At 51.5% G+C, this 21,954-nt stretch overlaps 1 protein-coding gene across 2 annotated transcripts in view; it reads right to left on the bottom strand.

Moving 5' to 3' along the window:
- Positions 1-239: 239 nt before the first annotated feature.
- kif16ba (kinesin family member 16Ba) overlaps positions 240-21,954 on the bottom strand; it is an 81,514-nt gene continuing 59,799 nt past the window's right edge. For both annotated transcript variants that reach the window (XM_064316743.1, XM_064316753.1), the window contains 3 exons: positions 21,574-21,663; positions 8,023-8,106; positions 240-694 (listed from right to left, as the gene is read on the bottom strand). In XM_064316743.1, coding sequence (XP_064172813.1) covers positions 536-694; positions 8,023-8,106; positions 21,574-21,663 — 333 coding nt within the window. In that variant the 3' untranslated portion in view covers positions 240-535. The remainder of the gene's footprint in view (positions 695-8,022; positions 8,107-21,573; positions 21,664-21,954) is intronic.

The following is a 21,954-nucleotide window of genomic DNA, read 5'->3' as shown; positions in this document are numbered from 1 at the left end:
AGCCCCCCTCTGGCCTGGAGGGGGAGGACCATGGGGGGGTGGGGGGGGGATTGTGGGGGGGCTCGTTCCGGGGGGACCGCCAATATGCCAGGGCGGCCAGTCCCACACAGCGGCACCTGGAGCCGGCCGCGACACTTTGACGGGCAGCGGAAAGCCTGGCAACTTTCACGCTGCCCGTGTGAATTCAGTCCCTCAGAGAGCAGCTGTTAGCGGGGTTCTTTCTAGTGTTTGTGCACGCGTGTGTGTTTTTGTGTGTGTGTGTATGTGTGTGTGTGTGTGTGTGTGTGTGTGTGTGTGTGTGTGTGTATGTGTGTGTGTGTAAAAGTTTGGCAGAGGGCAGGCAGGCCGTAGTGTGGTTCAGTTTCGTCGCTGCCAGTCGAGCGCTGTCAGAGAAAAAGGCACCAGCTGTGTTTCTTTATTTGGTTCTACTCCTATGGCTGTCTTGCGGTTCCACTGTACCGGGCCTGACCGGTTTTTTCTGTCCAGCTCCGACCGGTTCCGACCGGTTCCGGCCGGCTCTCCCCTGCGGAGTGGCTCAGCCGGTTCCGTGGCTGCTGTAGTCGAAGACGCCCTTCTTGAAGAACGGGGAGACCTCGCAGACGGCGTGCTTGGAGAGGCCCAGGCCCGCCTTCTCCGCGCGCAGGGGCGAGCTCGCCGAGCTCAGCATCAGCCGGAAGAAGTTCCGCAGGTACTTCTGCGGGAGACGCACAGGAAGCAAAAACAAAAACAAACGTGTGATGAACAGGGCCGACGCAACAAAATGAACGCAGCGAGGCACCTCGGAAAGTTCTGCGATTCACAAGCACGGGCGCGGTCCCCGACCTGGCGGGGTTTTCGGCGGGAAAAGAAATCCGATTTCACGGCGCGAGGCGACCCGCGCTCGGGTGGGTTTACATGCTAATGCCAGGGCGCTAGGCCAGCTCGATAAGCAGCGCTTGAGCCAAGGTCACACGGCCAAAGAGGGCTTAAACAGCATGCTGGAGAAAGTGTGACTATTCATAAGGAGGTGTGTATGTAAATGGCAAATGGACTGCATTTATATAGCGCTTTCATCCAAAGCGCTTTACAATCGATGCCTCTCATTCACCCATTCACACACACACACACACACACACACACACACGCCAACGGTGAAAGGCTGCCATGCAAGGTACCAATCAGCTCGTTGGGAGAAATTGGGGGGGTTAGGTGTCTTGCTCAGGGACACTTCGACACGTCCAGGGCGGGGGATCGAACCGGCAACCCTCCGACTGCCAGACAACCGCTCTTACCTCCTGAGCTAATGTCGACCCTTTATATGTGTGTATGTGTGTACATGTATGTGTGTTTGTCTGTGTGTGTGCATGGGGGGCAGGGGCTCAATTTAAGACAGTATTCGTGAGCTTCGTCATCGAGGAAAGGAAGTCATCATTTTCCCGTATCCAGCAAACTGAAACGGGCGAGATATTACCGTTTGAGAAACCGTTTCGCCTCTCTGCCGGCGTTCCTCCTCAGAGACGGGCTCACAAGCGTGACCCGTGGGGACCCCTTCAGCGCGAAAGCCCGCGGCCCGGGTTCCCCCGCTCGATTCACCCGATTACGCTCCGCGCCCCTGCCCCGCAGTTTCACCCACGCGCCCCGCGACCTTGCGGCGTTTCGCGCGCGACACGCGGTTAGCGGCAGAGGCTCCGTTTCGCCCCCCCGCCGAAAAACGCATCGTCCGTTTAATTGGCCGCGATCATTTCATTCAATTTCCTCATTCCGACGGCAGGCCCTAATACACGAGCGACGCATCATCAAACGCGGCCCTCCTCCTCTCTCTCTGCCCGGAGACAGCAACGCGCAGCCAATTTCTCACGGGCCATAAAACTCCACCGTCTCCGAGTGGCAATTTATTAGCATCATTTCAAGCACAAAGAACGGCGCCGCGCCGGTAAACACACGTGGGGCCGCGCCCTTTTTTGCTCGTGTGGATTTTACCACGGCGAAGCACACGGGGTTCGAGCAGAGACCGTTTTCGCGCCCCTGGAACCTCGATGCTTTTATTCTCGAAGAGCGCTCGAAATAATAAAACTGTCACGGAGACAAGGAGTCGGTATCACTTAAGGCGAACGCGATAGGCTGTTATGTCCATCTCGCCTGACTGCTGGCCCAATGAGAGTGCTTTATGTACACAAAAATCGGAGCCTTTCAGGGGAGGAGGAGTGAAAATGTTTGCGTAGACGTTTATTAGTCACGCGTCGCCGCGTTTCGGAGGTCTGGCCAGAAGTGAAATGTAAAAAGACACGGCAAATACTACTGAAGACACCTTTTCAACCTGTCCTCCGTGTCACAAGAACACAGCCGCTGCAACAGACGAGCACTTAAGAGACCAGCTAAACTTTTCCTCAGGTTCTGAAACAGAACTGCCTGGAGCATATATACACTCAAATCAGGCCGATAAAGACAGGAGAACTATTGGCTTTTTCTACCCCAAAAGATAATGGATTGATTAAAGTCAATGATTTGCCAGAAATTTCACCACGCAAACTGTAAAAAAAATAAAATAAATAAATAAATAAATAAAAAAGAAGTCCATCTCAAGAGTTTGTAATGACTGTAATAACTTAATTTATTTCTCTGACTCCAGTAGAAAATAGTTTGTTTCAAGTTTGCATAGGCAAATCTTAAAATGAGTCAAACTCTCTCACCTCATTGGCAACACTTATGTCCTATTTAGCTAAAAAAAAAAGGTAATATAAATAACATATTAAGTCCAAATATATACGACTAAAATACTTGCTGAGATTGCCTTATGTTTTTTTTTTTGTGTGTGTTTTTTCCAGTGCAACCGGTGTCCCAGGGCTGAAGCAGTTCCTGATTGCAGAGGAAGAGCGAAAATAAAAACTACGTCAGGCACCGGGGCCAGTTCTAGACCATTAAAGTTAACTTATTAAAGAATTCACTCCAACCGATGTACAGCCGTAGAATCTTCATAATAGGATGAACTTTGGAAATGTTACTTTATTTTTTATTTTTATGGATATTTGCTTAGAGTACCTCAGGCAAGGATACAGAAATGGGGGGGGGGGGATGAAATAAATATAGAGGGGAAAAATAAAACTCTCTACGCTTTAATACTGGGATCCAGCTCCTAATAACTCACGGTTCAGGGGGACGTAGCCGTTTGTGTAAAAGGCTGTGAAAATCAGGGGTTAAAGGTCACGAACCATTCAGGAAAACCGCGAAGTGCGATTCGTTATGAAGTCGTTCATTTTTCTTCAAACCGCTGCACGCCAAGGTGCCAACAGCTGAATGTATAATAAGTTGGTAAGTGGCACCGAGATAGTTTTGCATTTTGCATAAACCATGACACCATTACTGCATCCCGAGACACAGCATGTAAATAATGTCACACAGAAAAAAAGAGAGAGCTAGAAATGAATACAGAACAGAGAGAGAAAATGTGTTGGCATTTACATTTCTGGGTGCATAATTACTTTAGCTATGATGCGATTAATTAATTTCCGTGATTAATTTAGTAGCATTGTCAAATGCGGAAAACTGCAAAAGGTGTTAATGATCTAAAAAGCTGACAAAGATGATTACGATTTAGCGAAAAGCTGCTTTTGCTAATCTGTCCTGACGTTCGCGCAACAGTTCTCTCGCACGTGTAGGCCCAGCGCGTGGGGGAGGAAAGATGGAGAAATGAAACTCTCTCCAAGCAATCAAAGAAAACTAAAAAAAAAACTAAACCAAAAGGAAAAAGAAAAAGAAAAAAAAAGGTGAGCCATTCGCAGTTAATGGACTTGATTTATTTTAGTTTAAAATGCAACGGTTCAATAATAAAAAATAAAAAAAGCCGAGCAGACTGTTTTCGGGGAAAAGCAAGGCGTGGGGTGTAATTGAAAAAGGGGCCTGAAAATTGGGAGGCTGAAAATCACTCTCAGCCTTGAGCTTATTTTCACCCAACAGAGCCCACCAATCACAGCCGACAGCTGCAGAAAGTCCCGCAAACTAAAATAAATAACAAAATTAAATTCAATCTATCAGCCGGTTTGATCTAGAAATGACAGCCATCTTAACTTCCGTCAGGTCACATATGCAGGTGCTAGTCTGAGTACATATTCAGTGAGAAACCAGAGGACACAGAACCAGCCACAATTTCACTAAAGGGGCTCGTATGGGACAGAGCTTGGTGAGAGTACTGACTTCCCCTACAGGTCTACCCATGGGATAACAGTCATTTCCCCCACAAGTGTTTTTTAATTTCACATCTACGAGACAAGCCCATCTTAAAACCCAACTGCAGCAAAATCCCATCGAGGCACCCAGAAAGCTGGGCCGACCAATCTGCCGCTCCATAGGCCGATGGCCACAGGCAGAACGCCCGTCTGTTTCCCCGGCCAATCAAAAACCGTCTCTAAGACTGGAGTCGGGGAGGGGCTTCCTCTAGCAGTAGCTATTGTGACTTGAGTCCCCAGCCGAAGCCAGCGCTCTACCACATTCCCTGGGCACTTTAGTGGGGCAGCATCGGACGGCTTTTGTGGTTCAACCAAGTAACCGACTGTCCAAATACTGAGAGACTTTAATTTCATTGAGGCTTTGGCACACCGGCTTTCCCACGGCCTTAGCCCGGTCGTCAGAGGATCCGCAACTTGGCGTCTCCTTAAATTATTTTCATTTGAGCCCGATTTTCTCTCTTCCACTTTTTTTTTTTTGTTTAATTTCCTTATCGGCTTCTCCTCATTTGATAGAGTCATTCAATTTCAAAATACAAGTATGATTTAATTAAAGGATGACTTTTATATTACGAAATAACGTTTCCCTCAGCCAGAAGCGGTCTGACATTTTAATTAACACCGGGCTCGTCATCTAGATATTTCTCTTACGCTTACACGCTCATTAATCGCTCGCTGGGCTATTATTGCATTCCATCTTTAATCTTTGCGGCGGGAAAAAATCTCCAGATTAGGGCCCGTGGTACAAGACGACGGCAAGAGCGCACCTTCCCTCAAAGCCCGGATCCGTTTCAGCTTCGACCTGCGGGAGATCGCTTCGACCTCTGACTGAGTCCTGTATCCGTTAAAGGATGTCGCGCTCCCGTTAAAAGCCTTTTAAAACAGTCAGGCCGTTACGAAGGCCGTATAGCGCTGAACGCCACTAACCTTTTCTCAAACAATCTTAACCTTGAGAGGAGGACCAGCCAGCCATATCGAAGTCAGAGATGCATCAGCTACCCAAGCCTCTATACATACAGTCATTTTCTATTCTTTATTTAGGGTTTTTTTTCCCGGTAAGACGGTAGACCCTGGGTGGACTGATTTTATGTTACAGGAAAAGCGGAGGAGAACTGATCTCCACAAACCATCCTGTTAGCGTCCCCGCGGTCCAAAAACAAACGTGAACGGTCAGAAAAAAAGAAAAAAAGAAAGGTGAGTGGCCTGGGCATGCGCTGACCCCCCAGGTGGACATCAATCCAGGGGTGGGCAGGCTACTGCCGGACGGGCGGAGGCCGTAAGCCCGCTCTCCGCCAGATCGGGGGTTAGGCGCAGGGCGGGCGCTAAGGCTAGCAGGCGGACGCGCAGCTACACAGGCAGGCGGGCCTGCGTGCGTCTGGCCTGTCTGGGTGATAAGTCCTCCGGCCTGGAGGCGTGCGCAGCCGCTGTGCTGTCAGTAAGCCCCCTGGGGGGGGAAGGGGGGACCTCGAAACCCACGCCGGGGGTAGAAACCGCCTGGAAACTCGAGATCGGCGGCACTATGCCGCCTCAGCCGTGCGGCAGGAGAGGGGGATGAGACGACGAAGAAGAAAAAGAGAAGGAGAGACGACGAAAGAAGAAAGAATAGACGGCTGAGAGGGGAGAGTAGAAAAGGGAGAATTCTGCACGGCAGAAATTCATTATTAAAGAAGTACAATATAAAAAATACAGGATGTTCCCCCAGGGCAGATGGAGGGGTGGGTGATGTGGGCAGGATGAGGCAGCCGGTGAGAGGAACAGCCCCACGAAAGGAGGGTGCCGCACCCATGCTGTCTTATAGGGGTGGGGGGGGGGGTCAGGGTTGGGGGTGGGAGGATGTGGGTGGTGGGGGGTGGGGTGTGTGGAGGGTGGGGTGTGTGGCAGATTGGAGGATGTGAGTGGTTGGGGGAAAGGAATGGGGGGTGTGGCACATTGGAGGATGTGAGAGGTTGGGGGAAAGGAATGGGGGTGTGCAGATGAGGATGTGAGTGGTGGGGGGTGTGGGGGTATGGAGGTGTGGGTGGTGTGGGTTTTGGGGGTATGGGGGCATGGATGGTAGGGAATGTGGGGGTGTGGGGACGCGGGGGGGCGGAGACTAGGTCGGGATGACCGCAGGGCGGGAGTGACCGCGAAGGGAGCGCCCAGCTGTCGGCCATGTTTGCGTCCGGAAAGCACGCGGTGGTGACTCGATCTCGGGCCTCGGGGCGTGGCTCACGACACGGCCCAGCGGAGGCCGGGGGGGGCGGGGGGGTGCACCAGCTGCTACCGCCCACGCCAGCCAAGATCCACCACTGTGCGCGTCAGTGACGGTAAGGACGGGGGGGTAGGGGGGAGGTTTCAAAAGATTATTCACATACACACAGGCATTTAATGAAAGTGGCATTTCAATCAAACCAGCCTACAGTCACTGAATGAATAAATACATAAAACATGAGAGAGAGAGAGAGAGAGGTAAAGGTATTATAAACTACACTAATGAGACAGAGCAGAGAGTGTTCTCTTCAAACATTCTGGATGTTTGCCATTGACATTTCCAACAATTAAAACTGTTGGAGGCAATTAAAAAGCGAGCTACACTGAAACAGAGAGAAGCAGGAAGCTCTCCTTCCTTTTCTCTCTTTCTCCCTCTCTCTCCATCCCTCTTCTCTCGCTCTCGTTCCCTCTACCCCCCTCCTCTCTCCCCCTCTCCGTGTCTGCTGAACGGAAGACTGCGTGTCGTGTTAGGGTGGAATTGATTGTCTTCACTCCGGCTGCTGTATTAATTAATGAACCAGAGACTCGGGGACTGGAGCGAAGGGGCTCTCTATCCTCCACCCACCCCCCCCCCCCCCCAACACCACCCCCCTCCTCCCCCCTTCCCGCTCTGCGAAGCGTTCCGCCAAGAAAGGAACAGTTAACCCCTTCGAGCGCAACGGCCGGGATTCTCACGAGCCGGAAAAAAAATCGGCGCCAAAATTGGGCGCTAAAGGGGGTAGCCGCGGATACGGAACCTTACAAACGCTACAAGCGCACGCCGTCTGCGCCATCGCTCGTTATCAACTATTTATGGGGGGGGGGGGGTTAACGGAATTTCCATGTTGCCTAACGACCCATGTCGTTGCAGCCTCCAACCGCAAACCGCAAAAAAAGAAGAACAACCGCCATCTGGTGCCGCCATCAGAAACATTTCAGCCGCGGAATTTAACGGAGATTATGCGGCCACAGTTATAAGCGTGGTTTTCAAAAAAAAGTTACAGGCCAGCGGGCAGGGTATTCAAATACAGCCGTGATGTCACAGAGACAGAGAGAGAGAGAGAGGAGAGAGGGAGAGAGAGAGAGAGATGGGGGAGAGAGAGAGAGGGAGGAGGAGAGAGAGAGGGAGAGAGGGAGAGAGGAGAGAGAGAGAGAGAGAGAGATGGGGGAGTGAGAGAGAGAGAGAGAGAGAGAGAGAGAGGGAGAGAGAGAGAGAGAGAGAGAGAGAGAGAGAGCACTACAGACCGGTATTACCCTGACACGAGGACCTCGTTTATGAGAAGCTGATATCGCTGTAGTGAAGATTACGCGCTGGCCTTTTTTCGAGCGCTTGGCGTGATGCGGTCGATCGAGCGGGAAGGGGGGGGGGCCCGGGGAGGTGGACTACAGCCCCCCCCCCGTTAGAGCGAGGCGGGAGCGGAGGGTTTCCGTCTGTGCATCCGCAGCTCGCTGCTGCCACCTACTGGCGGGACCCGGCGGTGATGCCGAGGAGGCGGTGTGACCCGCTGCCCTGAAACGCCTCGGCCCGGGACGGCGGGTCTTCCGCGGGCGCGGTCGAACCCCAGGGAGGTTTCGGGGGGGGAGCGGTACGTACCTCCAGAAGGGCTCGCCGCTCGGCCACCACACGCTCGTCCCGGTTCCCAAACAGCTTCTTCGGCGGGAACTCCAAGGCTGCCAGCTGGAGGGAGGGATGAGGAGAGGAGAGGAGGTCAGGGGAACAAGAGGAGGAGAAACCTGAGGGTTACTGAGAGTAATGGGGGGGTTGGAGGGAGGAGGGGAAGGAGAGAGATGGAGGGGTGAGGGAGGTTTGTAGGAAGGAAAGAGATGGAGGGATTAGGGTGGGAGGGAGAGCGATGAAGGGATGAAAGGGAAAAGAGAGATGGAGGGGTGGGCAGGGAGAGAGATGGAGGGGTGGGGGATAGAGAGAGATGGGGGGTGAGGAGGGAAGGAGAGAGATGGAGGGATGAAAGGGAAAGAGAGATGGTAGGGTGGTGGATGGAGAGAGATGGTGGGGTGAGGGAGAGGGGTTGTGGGAGGGGGAGATGAAGGTGTGGGGGGGGGTGAGGGGGCACATGGCGGTGTGGCCTGCAGGAGTCTCTTCCCGGGGACGAGGTGTTCTGTCGTTTGGGGGCGAGGGGGCGGGGGTGCGGGTCAGACCCCCCTTCACGCTCCGCTGGGCCCGCTGACAGGGACTTGAAAGGAGAGGCAGACTCATAAAAATGAAAGGGGTGGGTGAGCGTGATCTTAAGTGTGGGGCGAAGGAGCGGGTCTTAAACCCCCTACCCCCCCGCCTCCCTCCCCCGGCTCGTCTGGGTCCGCTCCTCCGCTCTCCTAATCAATTCATTAAGCCAGCGGGCACGTGTTGCACGGGGAACGGGGAGGGCGGGGGGACAGACATTACGCATGTGAGGAAGAGAGAGAGCGTCTGAAGAAAGAAAGAGATGAGAGACGGAACAGAAGGGGGGGGGGGGGGCGGCTCCCAGGTGAACAACCTGGGCTGGGACTTAATAAAACTTCTCAAATATCACGGGGAATAAAACCTTCTTTTAGAAAGATAAAGAGCAGGAGCGAGAAGGGCAAACGAGCCGGTTAACGGGGGGGGGGGCGAGGCCCGTCACCTTGAATTATCATGCCGTAAGGACGCCATTGGTTCAAAGCTCCGCGGTAATCTCCGGAAACAACGGTCCCAGGGAACATTAGCATTCCTTTAAAACGCCACCGCATCACCCCAAACCACCCCCACCGCAAGACCCCCCCCCCCCCGACTCCGTCCAATTCCCCAAACTGAGGGGGAACGGGCGCTCGGCGAACCCCGCCTCCGAGCGTTCACACAGAAATTACCTGAGGGGAGTACGCTCCGTTACCTGAGCGCTCGTCGCCATAGCAACGGAACAGAAACACACCTTGGGAAAGTGGGGTGGGGTAAGGGGGGGGGGGTAAGGGAGGTTAATGCTGGCTGCTCAAGTGGCTGTCTACTCAGTTGTAAACAGATTTCCTCAATGCGGTCTATCCAAACGGCCCAATGCAAAACAGCATGGACATCACGACGCGTAGCTTACTATGGTAGCTTAGCAAAGCAATGGAATGGAATCTTACTCATGCTCTCTTCAACGCGGCTTCACAAACGCAGGCGGTGCGAATAAAGGAAAGATCTAGAAAGAGACGTTCCGATACGCGGGGGCTGGAGCGGCAGCCTGACGGAGAGGAAACGGAGCTGCCAGACACATGCCAAAGTGCGCTGAAAGACATCTTCCTCTCAGAAATGACAGCTAAATCTGAACCGGTCTCTCCTCAGCACAGGGAAATAAAAAAGCTTTTCATTCGCTCTCTCTCTCTCTCTCTCTGCTTCCATTGAGAGAAATGAAGTAGGAACCGATGTTTTATCAAGGAGGACCGAACTTAATTGGATTTGCGCTTACGTGAAAACCTGTGTGTCCTCACCACTTGAAGAAATAAGTTTAATGTGGTACTTAGACAAACTTAGACTAGCGATACGGCTAATGGCTAACATGGAAACCAACCCCCTTCGGCTCTGTTAGTCTCCGGGACAGATCGACACGCCTATGACACGCAGCCTTCCAGGGCTGGCTCTGAAAGAAACCCAACAGTGAAAAAGACGCGCTTCAGTGTTCTCCCAGGAGCCCATCAATCTCAGGGAAACGCAAAGATGACATTTTATTTAAGTCGGTTTCACTTTGCCAAGTTTGTCAGTTTATTTATTTATTTTTTTTTTGGTTTTTCAGCATGGAAATAATTTGAAACCACATGTGGAATTTCCTCCAGACGTGGAGCAAATTTTGAGAGTATTTCATTGGTTCCCAATAAACCAGACAAGATCAGTAAAGCGTAGAAAAGTATTTGAATCCAAAACAAATACATATTTGAGCCAGGGTCTGATTCAATTCATACATGTACATACATACAGGTATGCAGGCACGTGGATGTACACGCACAGACAGAGACACAGACACAGACACAGACAGACACACACAGACAGAGTCACACACCCACACCCAACAAAACCCCTAATAATCCCAGCATTTCCCTCCTGTTCCCAGACGTACAGTAAAAATCGCGGCTGTTGACAAAAGATGCGAACGACGATGCTCTTCACATCGAGCGACGCCGCGGAACACTTCCCGCCAATTACGCCGCGCGCTCGTTTCTATTTTTAACGCGCGTTGCGCTGACTGGCGGCCGCGGGGCCCCGCCCACCTAATTACCCATAAATTGCGACTCTCTCTCCGCGCAACTCGTTTCCGGGCCGCTAGCGTTCCCATAACAACCAGCCGCCGAACGCTGGAAGACCCCACAGAGGGGTCCGGTCCGGTCCGGTCCGACCGAACACGCGGGTAACTCCTTTCATCTCAGACTAATTAATGAGTTAATCGGCCCGCGGTTTTTTTTCCACGCCGGCGGACGACAAAATAAAGACGAACGGCGGACTACCGGACCGGAACGGCAGCCGTAGGGCGAGCACACGCACGCCACACTTAGCGACAGTTAGCACGGCACGTTCAGCTGCGCGGCGGATGATCTTGTGCAGGGCGTCTTGGGTAAGCGCGCACGGAATGACATGCTTAAAGTCAACAGCAAATCACCGGTGGCATCACATAAACCTATACTAGACTGAAGGTACAGTGCTGTAAGCACAAAACAGATGGGGGGGCTACGGTGTTAAATGCAGCCTGAGTGAAGGGCTTTTTAACACAGGATTCAGGGTTCAGGTTTAGTGGAACTGAGGCAGCTGAGTTGCGGGTCTGCAGCAGGACACGGCGCACAGGATCTAGAGAAACGTCCTTCCCATTGGCTGGAAGTGCGATACTCTCACTCGAGTTTGGGGGTGGGGGGGTTGACCCTGGAATGCTCGGGGGGAGATCCCGCAACAAACACAGCGGAGCGTGTCTTTAAATCTAAAATGAGCGCCAGTTCTGCCCCCTACAGGTGGTACGCCGCACTTACCCCCCCACACATTTTGGATAAATTAATTACGATTAAAACGTTCACAAAGCTGAGACTGACCACACTGTGATGTCACAGCGATGCTGCTGCCAGTTTAAAGTGCCTGGGCTCCAGTGTGAGGCAATCTAGCGAACTAATGATGCATCGCACAGTTTCCCTGTACAATTTATAACTGCGCTATGCCTACAGTAACAGTTGGCTTCTGTCGGGTTGATTAATACTGCCTTGCAGCAGCTAGAGGCACACAGACAGAGAGAGAGAGAGAGAGAGAGAGAGAGAGAGAGAGAGAGAGAGAGAGAGAGAGAGAGAGAGGAGAGCGATAGAGAGAGAGAGAGAGAGAGAGAGAGAGAGAGAGAGAGAGAGAGAGAGCGTATAAGAGACAGAGAGAGAGAGTGCGTATGAGAGAGAGAGAGAGAGAGCGTGTATGAGAGAGACAGAGAGAGAGAGTGCGTATGAGAGAGAGAGAGAGAGACGACAAGCCCACTATCTGCTGATGGAAAAACATGACAGTTCTTGCCCAAACATTAACAACCTAGCACTGATAAGTCTTATTTAAATCAAAACGGTGATATGGCCGGCTACAATTCCCCAAAACTCCACGAGCCTCAATGAGCCAATTTAATCCCCCTGACTGACAGCAAGACACACAGGGCACCACTATCCTAAACTGCAAAGGATGGGATGGCGTACCGCAGTCCTGCACCGGCAAGCCCCGCCTCCAACTGTTACATGCAGCTCGGTAACAGACATCTGATTGACAGTCCAACAAGCCCCCCTCTTCCCCAGAGATTCAGCCCCTATGATTACTATGACAAATCTGGCACAATTCTGACCTCACAATGGCAACCTGTCACGGATAGCAAAATGACATCACTTGTATAAGCAACACACATCAGCTTTCCATTGATCACTGGACCCAGCCATTTACACCCTCCCCCACCCCCAAAAAAAACACAAACATTAGTCCACAAACACCTGGGTGAAGCTATTAAATTCATGATAAACTCTGCTCAACCCAAACAAACACCCAAACACCCCGGCTTCTGAACCGAACACTGAAGGGGAATTTAACCACCGGCCTCGATATCTGCAACATTACCCAGAGAAAAATACTCTCTCACTTTCACAAGGGAGCTTTAAAATAAATAAAAAAGAAAACAGAGTTTATAAAAAGGACAGAGTTCTGCGCTGGCTCCATCGCTCCTGAAGGGGGGCTTCACCGCCAGCGGGCCGCGTTTCTCCGACGGCTGCCAAAAACGGGCGCGGCACTCGGCTTGGGATCCCCGAAACACCTCCTGGTGCTTCGCCGGAGCCGCAGACACCCAGGAAACAACCGCCAACCGGAATCGTGGATCGATCTTCAGAACGAGGAGAACATCGCCGCACAGCGCCTGCCAGGCTAACCAGGGCCACATACCGTCCAAACCCCATCTCATCTGAAAATGACTCCTTCAGTAACGAGAACAAAAAAAAAATGGGGGGAAAACCAGTAAAATTCTAAAGAATAATGTTTCCCCAAACAGTGGTAAGAGCGATCGGTTAATAGAACTTGCAGACAAAAATGCTTGGATCATGGCTAATTTGATTAACATATGATATGGCATGCATAAAATATGCAATCCCCAAAACTAGCTGCTGTACCCAGCTCCTCTCACAAAGCCAGCTAATCTGGTAGTGCTCTACATTTACCACACATTATCTATTAGGATAAGGATAATTGCATAATGTCTGACTACTGTGCATCATCAACAAGGGGGGTTGGGGGGGGGGGTGGGGTTTGTCTTATTGAAGTGATACGATTTTACAGTACAGCGGTTTAGGCCCAGGGTGCGTGCTAGACGTATCCTTGCTGAAGGTCTGATAGATCCATTTCTTCCGCTCCTTTGTACCTTTTGAGAGGCAAAAAATATCCCCAGACAAAAAAAAAAATTTTTTTTTTTTAAAAACCTGATGTCTTACAGAGCACAACCACCTCTTAAGCAAACGTTCGCCGGATGCCACACGGTGACAAATCTTTTTTGCGCGGCCGAAAATAGCGAAGCAATTAGCATTGTGCTCACATCTTCGGGAGTCGTATTATACACGAGATCTCACGAAAGCCCGTGCCTGAGAGGCGAGGGGAGCAGGATCGTATAATTTCGGCGCTCGCTTTCGCAATCTTTTCCATCTGAGCCGCCGCCGCCGCCTTTGACAGATTGAGATCGGCATTATGTAGTTCAGGCAGAAGGACTGGAGGGGAGAGGAGAGGGAGAAGAAGGAGGAGGGGGGGAAAAAAAACGGTTTGGAGTAAGGAGAATAAATAAATCTGGACACCAATTTCAGAAAGGCTTAAGGTTTTTTGCCTTTAAAAAAATAGAAGAAAAAAAAAAAATCCCAGCTCAAAAGCCACCGCACAACAAACACACACCCTCGATATATTTCTAATTCAAAAAGAGAGAGTGAGGGAGAGGAGAGAAAGGAGAGAGAGAGAGAGGCGGAGATAGAGAGAGTGATGAGTAACACAGACAATCGGTTCAAACTGCCTGAAAAACAGCAGTTTGTTGGAACCGCCATTTAACTTCTCTCGAACCGCCGAGGCGCTCGGCGGCTATCAGACACGTTACCGACGGGCGTCGCATAAACAGAAAATAATCGAGCGAACCGACGGCGGGAACTAAAGACGAAAGCTAGCGCGCGCGTTAGCGACACCTTTAAAAAGCCATTTCATGGCTCAAGAGCGCACGCTGACCATGGCCAATGCTCATTTATTTAGGAACGGCGTAAATACGAGGGGATCAAAGGAGGGGAACGGCCTCTCTTACACACGCGTGTGTGTGTGTGTGTGTGTGTGTGTGTGTGTGTGTCTGACCTTTACCACAGCATTAGCCTCAGTGTGGAGGCGGAGCGGACCGTTCTATTACCAAGGACACGGACCCAAATTGATTTGAATAAAGCGAGCTGGCACCTCTGCGCTTTCTACGGAGGGGGGGCGGGGGGGGGGTAAAGAAAGGAAAGAAAAAAAAAAAGCATAGCTTCATGATTTCTTGCTCTCGTCTCCCTGCTCCACCGGGGGGGGGGGGTCTGTGCTGAGTCTCGACTCACCTCCTGGGCAAACGCGCCAAGGTGTTTGAATTTGATACGAGCGAACGCTAGGAGCCCGAAAGGGGGGCGGGGGGGGAACACTCTCTTTGGACACCCCCGCCAGGGAGTCTCACCCCGCCCCTCTCTCTCTACTCTCGCTTTCGGGGGGGGGGGGGGGGGTTTGGTCGGGTTTGGCCGTGAAGCGTACTGTGACAGAGCACTGGTCTTACACAGTGGTTTAGGGAGCTGGACAGCCTACGCCCAAGGACGCCGCTTCATAGTGCAATACTGCTGTGCCCTTGAGAAAAAAAACTACAGTCAAAATTATCTCCTGTATAAATGGACTGCATGTAATAAATGTCTACTGTGTTAGCCTCTCTGCGTGAGTGCGTTTGCCAAATGCCTAAAACTAAATGTATATGCTTGTGAGTGTGTGTGTGTGTGTGTGTGTGTGTGTGTGTGGTGTGTGTGTGTGTGTGGTGTGTGGCGTGAGGGGGGGAGGTATGAGGTGTATGTGGGGTATGTTTGGAGTTTCTGTGAAGTGTAGGTGAAGTGTATGTGTGGTGTGTGTACAATACGTGCGGTACATATGCGTGTGACAAAATGCAGTGCAAAACGCATCATGCTAACTGCTCTGGATAGATCTGTGAGGATGGCTGGATATCCCACCAAACGATGGCAAAATGTCAGGGCAGAATCCTGCCGTCTGTCAGGCGCTATCCTATTTGGGTAAATAAAACATCACTGGTCATAAAAGACAATACTGGCCATATAAAAAAAAACGAGACAATGGCTCCATGTGAGGTCATCCAGTACCAGCGTTCTCCAAATCTCATCCCCCCGTATGGGGGCTCCCGTCTGGCAGGACCCCGCCCCGGCCACGTCCGTCTGGAGCGAATCGTCCCGCGGAAGCAGCGAGTCACGTAAACCGCCTTCTCGTTTTCGGGCGCGCCCCAGAACGCAGACCCGCGAATCTCAGTCAGGCGCGTTCTCGCCACCCGCCGCCACCGCGGCCTTTTCAAACGGTTTCAAAACCCGTTTACTCACCAAGCCCCTCCCCCTCCCCCGCCCCCCCCCTCTACCCGACATCAATCAGCCACTTAGCCGGAGAAACAAACGGGGGGGGGGGGGGGAGGGGGAGCCTTGCGCATGCATTCGGAAGCAATCAGATAAATTAGCCTGGCGGAACACACACACGGTGAGCGTGTAGCTCGCGCCGGTTTACGGCCTCCGACGACCGCATAGCGGTTAATCGCGTTTTCCCTTTTATTGCAACGCGTGAAGCTGGGCTCGTTTAGACCGCATTAGCCGTGGCGATGCGGAATTGGGTGAACGTCCATCGCTCAAACGCGCATCGCTGTTAAGTACAGAGAAAAGTTACCTGGCCCAGTGCAGTTTTTAAAGACGTGTTTTACAATGGTGACATCACACCAAGGGGTCCTTCTCCCCCCACCTCAACTTCCTGTGTACGGTAATTATTTTTTTATTTTAGTAATTTTAAAAAATGAACTCGAGTTTTTATAGTCTCCTAACAACGGCTCACAGACCACACCCAGTGAGTAAAGAAGAGAAGAGCAGAAGCCACCTCTGGGTTTTTGAACAGGAGGGGGAACGGTTGGTTAAAGGATGCTATTAAACGGGACGTTTCATTAGAGGCTTTTCTGCATCTGTAATTATCCTTCCCCTTAAAAATCTCCCTCTGCTTTAAACAAAGTAGAGCTTTCAAAGGTACTGACAGCGGTGCTTTGTCCTCAGATTAAGAGAGAGCGCTTCATCTTTCTCGCGTCAGATAGATTAACTGGTCACCGTAATTACTAAATAAATAATTTAATAAACAGGGGCGTCGAGTCTGGGGAAAAAAAAATAAAAAAATGCAACTGAACCCATGTAACTTTCATGTCCTGGCCTGAGTGTTAAATATTAATGAGTATGCAGGAGAGGTCGGTCTGAACAAGGAGGCATGAAGATGAATGAGTCAGTACCCTCCAGCAGAAATAACTGTCTGCAACACACACACACACACACACACACACACACGAAGCGCTTTGCAGACACTGAACCTGTGGCAAACGTCTAACGCGGAGACAAATCAAATCCTTCATACCCAACGCACTCTCGCAAAACAATGCGAATGTCAGTATCTTTCAAGGATACAAAAAAAAATAATTTAAATGAAAAATAAGAACAGTCTGAACCCGTCTGCCATTTCCGAAATACCAAAATAAAAAGTTTGTACAAAGAAGCGCGTGAAGAGGAGAGTGAAGGTGGCACTTTAGACGAGACTTTTTTTTCCCGATTCAGCCCCGGAGTCACCAGATGGGAAACCGAAATCCCCCTCAGGCACAAACAGCTCTTCCTGTGAAAGCTGTCACAATCCGGGCCTGCCAGTGTCGCTCAGGCCTTGCAAATGCTAATCCGGCCCGTGTAAAGGTCCCGAAAAATAAACAAATTAAATAAAACACCGAAAAACACACACACAAAATAAAATAAAAACGCACACGCACGCACATAAACAAATAAATAAATAATTTCTGTTCCGATCCTAAAATGGCAGCGTGCGGCGATATCTCCCTCTAAAGGGCCAGTGAAATCAGTCGGGCCCCGGGATGGGGGGGGGGTAGGGGCTCAGGAGCGGTTTCGTTCAAAGGCACGGGGGCGACGTTCGCCCCGCCGTCGCGAGGGGCCCTTCCAGGCAAAGCCGGATGAATTCCCACCGGGGGATTCCGATAAACTCGGCCGCCCGCCGCCGTCGGGTATCGCTATCGCGTCCCGTTAAAAGTGAAATGACGCTGGGGGTTGGGAGGGAAAAATAAAAAATAGAAAATGCAAAGTTAACAGTTAAGGCTGGGGAAACATTTGCTGAACTTTAACTGTCTGAAAATTCACAGACAGTTAAATGCATTTCAAAAGTGTCAGTAGGATAAAGAAAAGGAACAGATGCTAAGGGTTTATGGGCTGGAAGGAAGTTTGGCCACGGATGCACGAGATGTGGGTACAATAAGGGGCACCACCAGAGATACTGAGCCCCATAAAAATATCTCACATTGGGCCCACCACCCCAGAAAATCCTATGCTCTAACATTTTTTACAGGCCCCTGTCAGTCAAGACCTTTGGAATCATCCATAACTGCCACCCTCACACCCCCAAACCCACACGGCGTCCCTGCTGAGTCGAGTTGCAGAAGGACATCTTAGTAGTTTCACATACTGAGGCTACAGATTTAAATCATGCAAATCAAACCCACACCCCTGCAAACCTCTCTCTTCAAATCACTAGCTCAGTGGCCTGGATGGTACTCCTACTGCGAGCCCTTAGTAAAAAAGACACTTGAAAAATTCATTTTTGGTCATCGTTTAACTTGGCATTCTCCTCTTCAGCACTGCTCTGACTGGACAGCTCCTCTCCCCCTCGACAGCTCGTCGAAGGAGGCCGCTTCTGATTGGTCAAAATCTGCGGCACATGCAGGAGTGCAGGACCACGGTCAAGAACATCTCTCTGGAATGTCACTGCATCGTTTAAAATATTCTATAAAAAAATGAACAAGTGACAAAAAACACTTTAAACAGTGACGAGAGTGTCGGTTAGATTTTAAGCACGTGTGACGGAGATAAGCTGCTTAAAACTGCAGCAAGACACACCATTAATTGCACCATTTACCGCAGTACAAACGATGGCGTTCGCCTGCCACATCGCACACCCATTTTATCTCCATTAGACGTGTCACCTGCTGCCAAGCATGACACGGACACGAGGGGAAACATCTGGGCCCAAAATGGCGCTACGCTCATGATTTCGACGAGACAGGAACCGCAGACGTCCCGCTACGGTTTATCTATTTTTCTTTCCTTGGCCTCGGCCGACCACGTACACAAGACAAATGCATCACAAACACAGTAAAAATACGACGGGTCATGGAGATTGAAACTATTCCCGGCGTCGTTCAATCAGGAAGCGTCCCGGCGCAGGAAGGGTTAAATATTACGGCGGTGTCATCGATGCGCGAAAATTGGACGAGGGCCTCGCGTGGCAGCCGGCCGCTTCGGAAGTGCGGCGGGGCGGAGTGCGACTCATCGCGATTCGGATCACGGGCGTTATCAATCTTCTCCGATACCCCCCCCCCCTCTCCCTCTCGGCTCCGAACCTCCTGTTTATAAACTAAATGTTTTCCTCTGTTTCCCAGAGTCACCAGCCACAATTACAGGGAGCCAGCAGTTATGAAGTGCGGAGAGGAGCGGGGCGGATGATGAATTGGACCGCGGTCGGCCATACTAATGAAACAAAACAAACTGCTCAGCATTTAGCTCCTTTATTCTTTATTCCTTTATTTCAGTATTGCTGGGCTTCTCCAAGTAAACATGTTTGTTTGGTAATCTTATCAAGTGTGTGTGTGTGTGTGTGTATACATCGTGGCCATCACGCTTAATCCTTGTACCTCCAATTTTGGTAATTTTGTTTTTTTAATACATACTGAAAGTTCTCGCCTGGCTCTATCCACTGCCATTACTTTATAACTCAACTAATGAAACTCATTCGAAACCGCAGATGATAAATTCCATAGAGCTCACTGGGAAATGGGACACGGGAAATGGGAGCGGGTTTTTCACCGTTCCTGAGCGTGGTGCGGAAGAGACGCACTCTGTACACAGTAAGTGTCGCCTAAAAGCCAGGCCTCCGCCACCGCGCCTCAGTTCGACGGACGGGCGCTGGGACACACGTCCCGCACCTTCGCCAATCTCCCGTTCCCGTCTGCGGGGGCAGAGCCCAGTATCTCCAACGGGCCCCGTACATTCGACGGTTTATGATTTTAATAACCGTCGGGGGAAATGGGATGAATCGGGTGGAGGTGGGGGGGATAAGGGGGGGGGGTGGCTGCTACGCCCAGGCCCCAGAGCCTGCAGGGGAGAGATAACCCGCTGAAGGAGACGCGACTCATTCATCCCGCGTCACAGGTAATGAGGCTCTGCGCCCGTCCGGGTCGATTCTGCTCACGTCCCGCGCCCCCTCAAACGCAGCTTCCTTTTATTTACGAGCCCCGCCCCGCCGCGCCGCGTTATCTGGATGGCGGGGGAAGAGAGCGCGGCGGCGCCGGTTCGGGACTCGTAAAAAACCGGAAGGCGTCGGGTTCGAATCCCGTTTGGGAAGAATAACAGCCGTGGCCTTGGACTATGGTCAATCGGCAAATATTCAGCCGCAAGTCTTTGCAGCCGTCAGCTGCGCAAACAGATTCACAAATCCTAATTACCTCTTTACAAAGGCGAAGGATAATTACAGGTACACTCGTCGCAGTAACGGTTCCAGACAACCCACAGGCTCGGGCGAGCACATTGTGTACTCCTACGTGTCCCATGTATGCAAGCGCAAAATAATCCCTGTCTCGCTATTATCCTAGCATTAATTAATTCAGCATTAAAAAAAAAAAAACCTAAATGCACAAAGTACGTGGAAAGAAAACTCAATCTCGGCTCACTCTTAAAAAGAATCGCAGAAACTCTTAAGGCAGTAGTGCGGGCCTCCAAACCTCAAACAATGTCACCTGAGAGGGGCCTGTCAGTCTCCCCCCTCTCTCGCTCACTCTCACACCTCTGGTCAATACGTCCCATCAGCAGCAGTCATCTCGCACCCTGGCTGATTAGGACTCCTCTCCCCAAACCCCCAACCCCCCCCCCCCCCCCCACCCCGTTTAAACCAGAACGTTCCACACCCGCGTTCCGGAAAAAAAAGAACCGGAACAATGCCCGTCGCAGCCCCCACCCCCGACGGGATCGCGTCGCTAGGCAACGCGCGGACAGGCGGGCGGAACAAAAGGGAGGCACTTCTCCGAGCGGCGGAAGGTTCCGGAGGAGCGGGCGGGGCAGCTCGCCGGCGTGTCAGGCTGACTTGGCGGACGGCGGCGCTCGTTGTCCTCGCGGCCGGCGCAGATTGGCGGTCGAGGAGTCCCCGGGAGGAGCTCGCTTAAGACGGCGGCCGGAGGTGCGAAGGCCCATTTTCTCCCTCTTTTTATTTAAACACCGCCGTCTTTGTGTCGCTAAGTGCTGCCTCGGCTCGCGGGGTAACCTGCCCCAAACTTAATGTGAGCCCCCCCCCACGTCCTTTAAGGGAATAATGGCATCAGACAGCGAGTTTGTGCGATGGCGGGGCAGGGGGCTGTTCGGTCACACCGCCCGAACGACCTCTCCTGCCATTCTTCCTCCGTCAACCCAGATCGGTGCCGAGAAACCGAAGAGATTCATCACTCCAGTGGCCGGCATCCCATAATAACCCGTGCTCACATCCCAGGACTTTGACCCAGCCAGACAAACTGAAACATTGCTTTGTTTGATAGATGCCAAATGATTCCTTCACAGGATTCTTTTTAATTGGTTAAATTATAGGCTGGTAATGTCAGTGGGAGAGTCAACGGTAAAAATGTGAGGAAGCGGGGGGGGGGGGGGAATGAAATGACACGTTTTCAACAACCTCAGTCGATGAAGATTTTCGCTGTAATAGAAATACTGCTCAAGTCCCTCGTGCTCAAAGATCCAACTTTCATAAGAACACCTCAAACTATTTCAGCATGTGTTTTCAGACAGAGCACCAATCAGTAACTTCGCATCATAAGGTGCACAGAAATCCATTAATAATAAATATATGAATATACAGAACATATAAATGAATAAATAAAGAGTGGGAATCCAAAAGCTGAAAGCTTCACAGAGCCTGGGGGCTCAAGGGGAGCGGTCGCGACGCTCTGGAAAACAACGGCTGCTCGTTTCCCACGGCGACCATCTTCACCTGGCGCGTCTCCGCGCGTTCGGGTAACCGGGCCTGATGGGTAAGAGAGAATCGCTCGCCGCTCCGCGCAGAAGAACGTTCCGCGGGAAGCGCAGGAAAGCGGGAGGCCGTCTCCGTCAGCGTAGCCAGGCGACAGGGCTCCCCGCTCAGAACCGCCAACCGCGTCGGAAAACTTCTGAGTCATCAAACGCCGCAAACATCTCAGAAACCAAAGGGGGGGGGGGGTGGGGGGGGGGGGAACGCACGCGCCGAAAGTCGTGAGACGGGAAGGGGAATAATTTGAGATGTGAAACGGAGAGGGGGGCAGGGGGGGAGCGATATCGGGGGGCGGCGGTTCGAAGCTGTTCCTACCTCTGGGTATCTCAGCTTGAGCGTCTTGTGCATTTCTCGGAAGCGGCTGTACCTCCGGAACACCGTCCACGTCTCGTCCAGGACTGTGATCTGCGGGGGAGGAGTGGGTGGCGGGTGGGGGGGGGGGGGGGGGGGGGAGAGAACAAATAAAGCTCAGATCATTAGCAAGAACTGAAATGGAGGGGGCGTAAATGAACGAGAACAAATCGATGACTTTCACAGGATCACACGTTTCGTTTGGTAACCAGCGTCATGGAAAATTCTAAAGCATCTGCAAGTGTTTTTTTTTTCCATTTTGTGAGCATCTACATAGGCCGCGATACTTTCCATAGGTCAAGTAAGCCAGCGGTGCCAAAAAAATCCAATCTGTGCACGGTTTTA

The sequence above is a fragment of the Anguilla rostrata genome, chromosome 2, assembly GCF_018555375.3.
Source record: "Anguilla rostrata isolate EN2019 chromosome 2, ASM1855537v3, whole genome shotgun sequence".
In the NCBI taxonomy this organism is placed as follows: Eukaryota; Metazoa; Chordata; class Actinopteri; order Anguilliformes; family Anguillidae; genus Anguilla; species Anguilla rostrata.
Note: the sequence above shows the minus strand (reverse complement) of the source record. Positions and strands in the feature narration are given on the sequence as shown.